This window comes from Chiloscyllium plagiosum, chromosome 1, assembly GCF_004010195.1.
Source record: "Chiloscyllium plagiosum isolate BGI_BamShark_2017 chromosome 1, ASM401019v2, whole genome shotgun sequence".
Taxonomy (NCBI): Eukaryota; Metazoa; Chordata; class Chondrichthyes; order Orectolobiformes; family Hemiscylliidae; genus Chiloscyllium; species Chiloscyllium plagiosum.
This window is the reverse complement of record NC_057710.1, coordinates 118,739,409-118,751,451: the sequence shown is the minus strand read 5'-3', so window position 1 is coordinate 118,751,451 and position 12,043 is coordinate 118,739,409. Positions and strand designations below refer to the sequence as shown.

Here is a 12,043-nt window from a genome sequence, read left to right as displayed (position 1 = left end):
CTTTATTGTATAGCTGTAAGCATGACATTATTTTGGCAATGGGTCGCTCTGGATAAAAAGGAAAAAAACAGAGAAAATTGTGACTGTGGGAGAAAAGACAACCTAATGCTCTACTTGAGAATTAGATTCATAGCCTCCAGATATGCAACTGACTTGCTACCAGCTCCACTGTTAAGGCAGCTGTGAAATACCATGAGCTTGTGACTGAGGCTTGCAGACACCCTATTAATACAAGGGAAACACTGCCAAAAAATATAACCGGGGGGAAAATAAACTACATACATGTGCCAAAACGTCTCATAAAAAAAGTGTGAATGTTTGTGGGACACATAGAAACGAGGAAAGAACACAGCTTGTTTCAAAAATGGAAGCTGTTAAGTAAACTTCAATGTGTGCTCCTTTGATGAGTTACATGTGCACAGCATGAAAAATACAACTGTCTCCTTCAGAGTCCACTGTAGACATGATGGTTGAATGAGCCCCAAGGAGATAAATCTTTCATCTTTTCAAATAAATAATGGATTTTATGTTTTTGAGGTTTGCATCAGTCCAGTCAATTGTGCCTCCTCTTTTTACCTAAAACAATCACTTAGCTTTGGACAATGTTTTCTCTTTGAATACTTGCACAGTGATACTTGTACATGCATTGGACATGAGGGGTACTTGTACAGAACTGGATTGATATGAGTCATTTGGTCTGTTGTCATGGTCTTCTGGACAAAATTGAGGAACTATTCAAGAAGTAATTAACTGCTACATTAGGGGATTAGAAGACACCAAAAGAGATTGCCAAATGAGTTGCTTCTAATACTTCCTTCCCCTGCCCTATTAGGATAATGCTCCCTCAACTCAGTTAAATTTCCTAGTCTTGAATTCCTACTCCTGCTTGGCTTTGTTTCATTTTATTCCCATGTCCTCTCCAAACTGCCCTTATCCTTCCACGTGGTAGAGGTTGTGGGTTTGGAAGATACTGTTGAAGAAGCTTTGATGGACCACTACAGTGCATCTTGTAGCTGGTACACTGTTGCTGCAGAGTGTCACTGGTGGAGAACGTTTGAAGGTGTGCTGCCAATTAAGTAGACTGCTTTGTCTTGGATGGCATCAAGCTTCTTGTTGGAGCTGCACCCATCCAGAAAAATACTTATTCATCACACTTCTGACTTGTGCCTTGCAGATGGTGGAGAGACTTTGAGGAGGCGAGTTACTTGTTGCAGAATTCCCAGCCCCTGGTACAGTGGTGAGTCCAGCTGATCAATGATAGTCCTCAAGGTGTTAATAGTGGGAGATTTAGCGATGTTATGCAATTGCCAAAGAAAGGAGAGCATTAAATTCTCCATTCTTTGAGATGATGATGGCTGGCTGTAAGAGCTGGTGTGAACGTTACCCACCACTTATCAGCCCTGTGCCTGAGTTGTGTACAGATGCAGTTGCATTTTGTTCTGGACTGCATCTAATGAGTAATAATGGTTCTCAACATCTCGCAACCATTAGTGAACATTCTCACATCTCATCTCACGATGAATACAAGTTCATTGACGAGATCACAAATGATGAGTGGGTCTAGAACTTCAACCTTGAAACTCCTGCAGTAATATTGGAGTAGTGAAATGATTTCTTTGCTCAATACATTGCATCGGTTGTATGACACTTAGATCTTTTACTATACATTCTGTGTCCTATAATCCTGCTCCACTAGTTACCTAACGAAGGAGCAGTGCTTTGAGAGCTTGTCGTTGCAAGCAAATCTGTTGGACTATAACCTGGTGTTGTATAATTTTTAACTTTGTCCACCCCAACAATGACACCTCCACATCATCATTTCTAATATACACACTGTCTTCCTTTGTGCTGGGTTTGTCAGCAACCAATGAAGAATACCACTCCCCCACATTCCTCCACACCACCATTAACCCGCTACAACTAATTTTCTTGAGTTAAGTTTTGCCGGGGCTCCTTGATGCCACACTTGGTCAAATACTGTCCTGATATCAAGGCTAATCACTCTTACCTCTTCCCAACATTGTCTATTTCCCACCGATCACTGGTAACATAACCCATGCTTTGTTATCTTTAGAGTTGTCTGTTCTGTTGCTATCATTGCTGGTATCCCATCCTCTGTAAACCTCAGTTCTTCCAAAGCTTTGCTGTTTTTTATCGAAATACACACTGACCCCACTTGTCTATTATACCTGTCTTTGCTGGCTCAGAGTGGTTCTCAGCTCATGCCGTTGGTTTATTTAACACAATGTGGGCTACAGGAAAAATGGCACGTGAAAATGGGCACAGGACTGTGAAGGCTGACTAATTACACTCATTGGATGTAATACAGATAGGACAACAGCTTTGCGTTACCTGCTCATTTACATTATAGCTTTCTATAGCCCGTGCTGATTATGTTTTTGTTTAAATTCATGTATCAGCAGTGAGCCCAAATTTGATACACATTGGAATGATATGAAGCACTGCTAAAATTGAGCTTACAACTCTTAAAGTGGAGATGCATTGTGGCTAGTGCAAATGCTGAGAGTTTTGTGGTTCTGACCTGGAAAGGCTGGCTCAACATGGAAGATAGGAACCTCTCTTATCGGAAGCTCAACTGGAAAGGTGGAAAGGAAAGTTGTTCTGTGCTTGCAGAAGAATGGAGCCTCTTTAGGCACACTGGGAAAGAGCAGTGGGAATGGATAGAAGTGGAGATCAATGTGAGACATCTAGCTCTGATGATCCAAAGGTAATGCTACAAGAAATTTAGTGACATTACATGAGTCATCAAGTTTGGTAAATACATCTTCAAAAGTCAAATCCCATCAACTGCACCAGATATCTCAGTCACTGCTCAAATCAGCACACCTCCATCACATGTCAACAATCTCTGTCTACCAGGACTCATACATAAAGTTCATGTGATTTACCAAACCTTTAGACATTTAACATGACTGCAACCTTCATATCCACACTATACAGATTGAACACAGAGTTATTAATTTACTACTGTCACAACACCTACAAACTGTACCACACTCACTGACACAATTCTATCTCTCCTGCAGTACAGCTTTATGCATATCCAAAGGCAGAAGGAGCTAACTGAAGGGGGAGAAACACAAAGATAGAAACTCGTTGCTTGAGTACATCGGTCAACCCATTGAGTCCATTTTGCCATTCAGCAGAATAATCTTGGCTCAATCCCAATGCCATATTCCTATTGGGTCCCCATACTCATATGTAGCCTTTAAAGAAATATTTCTTTCTTAAATATACTTTCTGTAGTAGAGATTTTTACAGGTTGAGCATCCTTTGTGTGAAGGTCCTTTTTCCTTGTCTCACTCTGAATTGGTATACAGGGCGACCCCCATATCTGTGGGTCCGGTTTCCGTGGTTTCAGTTACCTGCGGTTTACTGCGGCCTGAACATATTACAGGGAACGTTCCAGAACCAAGGAACAGGAAGCTGCTGGGAAGGTACGTTTCCCGTTTAAATGAATGGGTTTGCTCCTACCCGCGGTTTTGGACTTCCACTGTAGGTCCTGGAACATATCCCCTGGGTTATGGGGTGGTGGTGTGGACTACTGTACTATGTATCCTGAGACCGTGACCCCTTCCAGTGGGGCTCCTGATAAATGGAAACTTTAATCCTTGCTTCTGGTCTGTCGAGCTCTGACTGACGTTTTTACACTGAAATGAGCAACCTTCTTATTCTTCTAACGTCAGTGAACACAGACCCAGCTGACCCAATCTCTCCTTATATGATGACAAAACTACCAACATATGAATCAGTTTGAAGGACTTTCACTGCATTCCCTCTATGGCAGTATATTTTCTTTTAGTTAAAGAGGCCAAAATTGCATACAGCACTCCAGGTGTGGTCTCTCCAAGGATCTATACAACTGCTGTAAGACTCCTGTACTCAAATCCTTGTCTGTGAAGGTCAACATTATTTGGCAATAGCAAATACCATTTGCCTTCCTAACTGCTTGCTGCATATCTCAGCTTCATGGAGAAGACAGCACTATCCATTACTGGGATAGCTGCTGCTGATGACATGGTTACTGGGAGGTTTGAACCATTGATGGGGATGGCATCCTTCTCCCTAATCCTCCTCCTTACATGCCACTTCCCCCTCATTCTACAATATCTTCTGAAATACAGGCTACAGATGACATACTCATGCACCTTTTCCTTTCCAACCTTCATTGATTCATTAGGGACGAAAACTGGGTGTTGATCCCTTACACCATTTTCATGCCCTTTTGATGATCTATCCCAATATCAATAATTATTTGAAACATCTTCTCCCTCATGGGAGGTGCTTATTGTTTCCACAGTCACTTTCAGCATGTAGTTGCTGACGGATGTCAACTTGGAGACTCTTGATCAGTGACCCTATTGCAGATCTCTCAGAGATCTCCCTTCCTTTGGCCTGATTCGGAGACATCTACGTGACATCTGGGTGTCACTGGTTTTCTTGTCTTCAACACTGCTTAACCTGAAGAAGGGTTACACCCGAAATGTTGACTTCTCCACCTCCTGATGCTGCCTGGATTGCTGTGTTCTCCCAGTCTCCTGCTTGTCTACCTTGGATCCCAGCATCTGCAGTTTTTTTTTATCTCTGACCATTGTTGAAGACCAGGAAAGATATCCATTGCTCAATGTCAGATGTACAGTTTCTACCAGGAAGGTGAAATTTGAAGCAGTTAGCACACAGGGATCAATTTAAAATGCGGATTTGTGTTACAAGGTGATTTCCAGCTTCTCATAGTTTAATGTTACTTGGAGGGGGGGATTGAAAGTATATTTTCACCACACATACCTTCTCTTCTTAAAGTGTCTCTCAGTGTATCCACACAGGAACTGCTGTGACGAGGTGTGAAAGACCTGGTCTTCCTTCAGCTCAGCCCAGCCCAGCCTCCAAAAGCCAGGGCAATGGATTTGATGATTTCCTTATGATACTTCTGTGAATTAAATTGGTCCATAATAGGTCCTCTGGAGCTGTCAGTCTAGACTGTCTGGAACTGCTGATGTTACATCCAACAGGTGCAAGACTAATCACTGACCCGGGTTACACCTGCCCCCTTAACATTAATAGCTTAAAATATTGGCCATGGCTTAGAAACCACAGAATCCTCAGGGACTGAAGTCCCAAGCTAGATCTGTTCAACAGGAAAGCTGGAATGCTTGAGAATTGACATCATTATCAGACTGAAGAATAACAGAAAGACGCTGAGGTGGTTCCACAGGTCATTGTTGGGAAGCCCTGGGAGTCCTTCCTTATTTATTAGTGACACTCTGATGTCAGGTAATAAACTCCCAGCTTAAATCATAGAGGTCTTTGTCTTAGACTTTTCCATGCCTCTTTAATACATTATTGAGTATTATGTGGCTGTTTTAAAGCGGTACACATCATCTTCCGCCTTGGGACTGTTCAAGCACACAGCATCAACAACGACTTCACCAGTTTCCAGATCTCCCCTCCCCCAACTTCATCCCAGATCCAAACCTCCAATTCAGTACCGCCCTCTTGACCTGACCATCTTCCTTCTCACTTTTCCACTCCACCCTCCCCACTGACCTATTACAATCACCCAACACCTACATCCACCTATTGCCTTCCCACCTACCTATCCCTGAGCTTGATCCCCAACCTCCTATTTATCTCTCAGCTCCTGCACATTCCTGATGAAGGGCTTATGCCCGAATCATCGCCTCTCCTGCTCCATGGACGCTGCCTGATCTGCTGTGCTTTTCCAGCACCACACTTGCCAACTCCTTAAAGGGGTACTTGTTTGATTTATTTTATACTGAGCTTCTTCTCAATCACATGCAAGTAGCTCAACATGTAGCATTACACATCAGCATTCTGATCATTGATTTGTGAAGATAGTTCAATTTCACTGTCAAGAGCTGTCAGCTCTCTACAAAAAGTGCAATGATATAAATAAAGATGAAAAATATTCCTTTAATCCAGTGGACTATTCGGGCACTTTATAAAGGCTTGTCTCAAGTTGGCTGTAGGTTTATCACATTGGGCATGAAGTTGACCGCTGCTATATTTGAGTTTGTATCACCTCTGTTAGCTAAAGGTGCTTCACATCCGAATAGTGTCACATAATTTGTATTGGTGTGAAGCTGATGATGATCAGGGTAACACCTGCTGCAAAACTAGGAATGGAATGGAATTTCCATAGAATACAAATACATCGCACACACACAGGATGAAAATCTCACCCTCGACAAGCTTTCAAAGGATTTGAATTTGATTTGATTTGATTTATTATTGTTGCACATAACAAAATACAGTGAAAGGTATGCTAACCAGACAAATCAAACCATTTCACCTTCTGCCTGATCGAAGAGTGGGGAAGAGAGTATAGCCGGGATGGGAGGAGTCATTGATTATGTTGGCTGCTTTCCTGAGGTAGAGAGAACTGTAGATGGAGTCAATGAAAAGGAATGCTGGACTGTGTGATGGATTGCGCTGCGTTCACAACTTTCTGTAATTTCTTGTAGTCTTGGGCACAGCGGTTGCCTTACCACGCTGTGAATCTTCTGGATAGGATGCTTTCTGTGGTGCATCTATAAAAATTGTTCAGAGTCATTGTGGACTTGCTGAATTTGCTTAGCCTTCTGAGGAAGTCGAGGCACTAGTGTGCTTTCCTAGATAGGAGTTCATGGATGTGCAGGATTCTAAGCTCAGCCTTGAAGGTGAGCAGCTGGTTTCAGTTGGCTTTGCTCTACAGGAAGCTGACTTTCCTGAATCATTAACATTTTAAAAAAGCACAACAACACAGATTTCTCATTTCAGACTAAATCCAAGCAATGATGTGTTGACTGCAGAGGTACGCATCACCAGTTATGTGAGGACAGGGGGCTGGGAACACAAGAACTTTGATTATGAATCCTCCAGCCAGTATAAATGGGCAGGCAGGCATTCGGGCACCAGGCAACCCAGAGCTGCCCAATGTGCTCAATGGCAAAGCATCAGAATATTGATGTTAGAACATCAGCTTTAAGGGGAGGTATTGGCCTCATGGTATTATTGCTCGGCTATTAATTCAGGGACCCTAGTAATGTTCTTGGGCCCGGGGTTGGATTCTGCCATGGCAGATGATTGAATTAGAATTCAAAAATTACCTGGAATTTAACGTCGAATGAGGACCATCGTCGATTATGAGAAAAACCCATCTGGATCACTAATGTCTTTTAGGGAAGGAAACTGCCATCCTTACCGCGTCAGGCCTACACATGACCCCTGGCCACAGTCATGTGGTTGACATTTGAGTGCTCTCTGGGCAATTAGCTAGCCTGGCTAGTGACACCCCCCATCCCGTGAATGAATAAAAAAAAAATGAAGTCAGACAAGATTTATCTTTCAAAGGGGAGTAGAGTTGTGAAATGATTTAGTGGGAGAGGTCACTGATGTGGACAGAATGAGTGGGGTTAAGCAGAGAAACTGGGCTTGAGATGTGCAATGAGAAGGGATTGATGTACAACAATCGATGGCTTTGCTGAGCAAAATGCATTTCTTAAACAGATTTTTGTTCAGGACAAGTCTGACCGCCTTGAAACTTATCAGCTCAGGACCAATCTCATATCCATAATGCTTTTTAAGTCACTTCTAATTATTAATTAATTGGAAGGAAACTGCAGTTATTGGAATAACACACAGCACTAACCTTTACACCGTAGCGGCCTGGCATCCCCAGTTCACCTGGCTCGCCCTAGTCCAGGTCACACAGTAACAGGCAACGGAAAAGCATCAGAAAAGGGGTGGAGTAGGACAAAAGGATAAAAAGGGAAACATTACGTTATCTTATGAACAAAGATTATTCAGAAGTATTCTCAATAATATAATTTAATATAAATGTTACATTTAAATAACAATCCTAATTTCTGCTGATGTGCTCTACATTAGAATGAGTGGATTTAATTAACTTGCATTACTACTAGTGCCTTCTTGTTTTCTGTTTGGATGAATGATATTCATGTTGGCAGTGAATGTAGCAATAACAGGAATAAATTAAAATTCTGCCCTAACTCTCCATGTAACAGCTCACAAGTTATAAGTTTGTTTAATAGGACTGACAAAAAACAAACCCAATGGAGGGCAGTATTTGTCAGTTTATTGCTGAATAATCTCTGCTCTCACCCCAGGAGCTACACTGAGATACTGTCTCTCAGGGTTATGGTGTGGACTCCTACCTTAGGGTGACTGTGAGGTACAGCGGATCTGTACCATCGCCCAGGGTTACATGAGGTACAAGAAATTTAGTAGTGCTGCAAGACAGAACTACATGGATGCTCAACGGTGGAAGTAGCATGCTGTAGAATAGACTGAGATACCCCCTCCAGGCAATGCATCCTATCAAAGCTTTGTAGCACTGCTGGATCTAGTTATGGAAGTTGGTAAACAGCTTCACAGTTAACTAGATGAACGTCCCAGTACCACAACAATTGTAGAGCACACAATCACAGCGCACGTTCATAACTATTCTCAGCCATAACTGCCAAGTGGATAATTCATCTTGCCTCATCCTGAGATGCCTACCAACATAATTTTCAATCCTTTTATTGCCTGTGCTTGATTAAGCAAGTGGACCTTTATTTGCACTTTAAGAACACACATTGTAAATCAAGGGGCTGACTTGTGTGCAGCCTGTGGTTGAGCACTTTTGGGTTGCTCCACAGCGATGTACCTTAGAAAGTATGCTAGCCTTCACCATCACCACTGCCAGTGGGACAGTTAGAGAAAGTGAAAGAGAAGAAATAGCCTAATGGTTGGAAAGCAGTTATAAACAGAGTAATGCTGAACATTAGAAAGCTCAGGAAGTAACTTCAGTGTGAAGAAATTACTGCTACCAGGATAAGTCAAGCATGTAGAAGGCCTAATGTAAGACCAGGTGTAGCTAAACTGGTACAGACTGTTTACCAAGTATTGAATGCTTTGAAATTTAGCAGCTAAACCAACAAGACCAAAGTCAACAACTTCTCTGTACAATTAGTAGCATTATGTATGTTGTATAAATGGCATAACTAAATAAACTTCCACATTTAAAGTTGTTCTAGGAAATTTCAATATTTTTTCAACCTTAGATGAAATTATGGACAGGTCAAAAAGTAACAAATCCATTAGAAACCCAGGAAAGAGTAGAGATTCTTTAATTAATGACCTATATCAATTAGCATGTAATTGTAAATATTAAAGATTACCTAATTAAGAATTAAATTGTGATTGGAGTGTTGGTGGAGATCTTATCAGATTGTTTTTACGCACAGGGGAAGTTTTGACACTAGCAACAGCAATGCAATTACCAAGGCAAGCAGAGGTGAGAAAACAGAAGAGTTTTTAATCTGAAGCCAAATAAATTCTTCTTGGAGAAAACCAATTGACATAGTGCAGTTTGTGGGGCACAGGACTGAAAATGCGTCTAAACAGAAGCTATGAAAGCACAAAGTGGGGTGCTACCACTATGCAGTGTTCTTTCTGTGGTGGGTAAAGCAGCATTGGAGGTAAAGATTGCCCTGTGGAGTGGCAGTCCTGCAGGCAGACAGGCCATTTTAAAACAGACACAGCAATAAAGAGTTACACTGGAAAAGAAAAAAAATACCAAGTAACATCAAGAAATTGAAGAGCTCAAAAGCAATGAAATAAAATTTCTGTGAGAAATAACAGGATCTTGGGAGATGATTGAATTGCTGAAATAAAAGGGAAAGAGCACAAAACAAATTGCAAGCTGGGCACTGGAGCAGGTATCATGGTTCTCTCAAATACAGAAACGTGGTTAAAATAAAACTTCCTTTAGACATCACTCATTTAACTCCAGGGACCAGAATAGGACTGTGACACTGCAGTATAAAGGAAGAGAAATCACAGAGACCCTATCTGTGATTTAAAATCGAGAGTGTTCAGTGCTAAGCCAGAAAGCTTGCACAGATCTGTAACTAATTTATAAAGATTCATGAGTTGGACCACCTGGTAAACCAAAAAGATTTCATAATATAATTCACAAAATAACTTAGTGGCCTTGAAAAGCTAAAATAGCTTTCCATCTCATGTTGAGTTCAGATGCCAAACCAGTGGGTTTATTTACTCCAAGGAAAGTTTTGCATGTAGTTTTAAGGAAGATGAAGCAAAAAAAATTAGCAACACTACATCCAAGAGTAATTTCACTCATGACACAGTCAATGAATTGGTGTTCTGGCATAGTATCTGTACCAAAACGAAATGGCTCACTATGAATTTGTAATAAAGACAGGAATTATTGGAGAATCTCAGCTGTTTTGATAGCAGCTGTGGAAAGAGAAACAAAGTTAAAATTGAGAGTCTGGTATGTATAATCTGCTGACAAATCTGCGTTGACCTCACACAATTAGACAAAGTAGTGGAAAGGTAAATCCACCCTATGGCATCAGTGCATGAAAGTCTAGTGAATCTAACAAAAAGCACAAGTTCCACTAAACTCAGTGCTAGAAATGACTTTTGGACATTTGGACAAACATTTCAAGCTATTTGCAATACTATCACATCAATTGGAAGGCAATGCTTTTACAGGCTCTGACATTATATAACATCAGAAATTATTATTAAAACAGTGATGTAAAGATTAAAAGATGTTATCTGTCATATAGATGACATTCTAAATCATGATTCTATCATGTCTGAACATGATGACAGAGTGGAGCTGTGTGTTTAAATGCTGGCAAGAAGCAGGTCACACTCCGCATGAGAAACGTGAGTTCTCACAACATACCTTTAATCTTTTGGGACACATCAATCATGCTACAGACATCAGGGCTGATCAAAAAAGACTAAAGCCATCCAAGATTTCCCACCACCTCACAACATCACAGTACTGCAGAGGCGCAAGGGAATACTTAACCAAGTAGGGATGTCTTTAACAAGCCTGGCACAAGAAACTGAACTGCTATGACATTTGCTCAGTCAGAACTGAGCGTGGTATAGGCATGAAAGTCAATTGAAATGCTTTTAGAGAATAAAGGAAATGTCTATTTCATCAGACACACGACTTCACTGTAACCCAAAATTAAGAACAATAGTAGCCACAGATGCATCATCAACTGGACTAGGAATTGTACTTTTTCAAATCCAGAAAGAAGGAAAGTGTAGATTGATTTGCAACCAGGACTTGACTGAAATGGAGAAAAACAGGCAGAGTTTGAGAAGGAAGCACTAGAGGCTATATGGGCTTGTGGAAAAAAAAATCATTACATCTTTGGTTTACCATTGAAACAGACTACAAAACATTGGCATCATTGTTAAATAGGAGGAAAGGAGGACCGCAGATGATGGAGATCAGAGTCAAAAACTGTGGTGCTGGAAAAGCACAGCAGGCCAGGCAGCATCCAAGGAGCAGGAGAATCAATATTTTGGGCATCAGAAGTCCTGATGAAGAGCTTATGCCCAAAACACTGATTCTCCTGCTCCTCGGACACTGCCTGATCTGCTGTGCTTTTCCAACACCACACTCTCGAGGTCAGTGAGAAGATAGAGATTTCACTTACAATTAGTGAAGTACAACCGACTATGTTCAAGGAAAATCCCAAACTACAGTGGACACTTTCCCATGCATTCTTATTGAATAACCAGCACAAGCAGATAAGCATTTTTTCTAAGCAGTGGAGTCCTAGACTTTGATTATGACAAGCCCACCTGCAGCAACCAAGAGATTAGAAAGAAATAAGAAAACTTAGAAAAAGAATAAAGAATGTGTATTAAACGATTTCAAAACAATACTCTGAGCAGCGAAGACATCTTAGTCTCATGGATTTCATTGCTGGTCTACAATGGAGGATGTTCTTTCAAAAGCCCTCAGACCTGACATTCTTCGGTGGATCTAGTGTCATCATTGGGTATTACAAAGTAAAGGGGTTGAGCCGAAAATTTCATGTGGTGGTATAAAATGTTGAGAGATGTTGAACTTTAAGAGCATTGGAAGGTATGATTTTTAACTGCATGATCTGGGCAATCCATTGACAAGAATGAAAGGAAACATACATTTTTTTTCATTTCCACCTATTATCCGAGATGG

At 41.2% G+C, this 12,043-nt stretch overlaps 1 protein-coding gene across 12 annotated transcripts in view; it reads right to left on the bottom strand.

Moving 5' to 3' along the window:
- LOC122552211 (collagen alpha-1(XXV) chain) overlaps positions 1-12,043 on the bottom strand; it is a 647,058-nt gene that overhangs the window by 83,322 nt on the left and 551,693 nt on the right. For all 12 annotated transcript variants that reach the window (XM_043694864.1, XM_043694871.1, XM_043694887.1 and 9 more), the window contains one exon: positions 7,670-7,714. In XM_043694864.1, the coding sequence (XP_043550799.1) occupies positions 7,670-7,714 (45 nt within the window). The remainder of the gene's footprint in view (positions 1-7,669; positions 7,715-12,043) is intronic.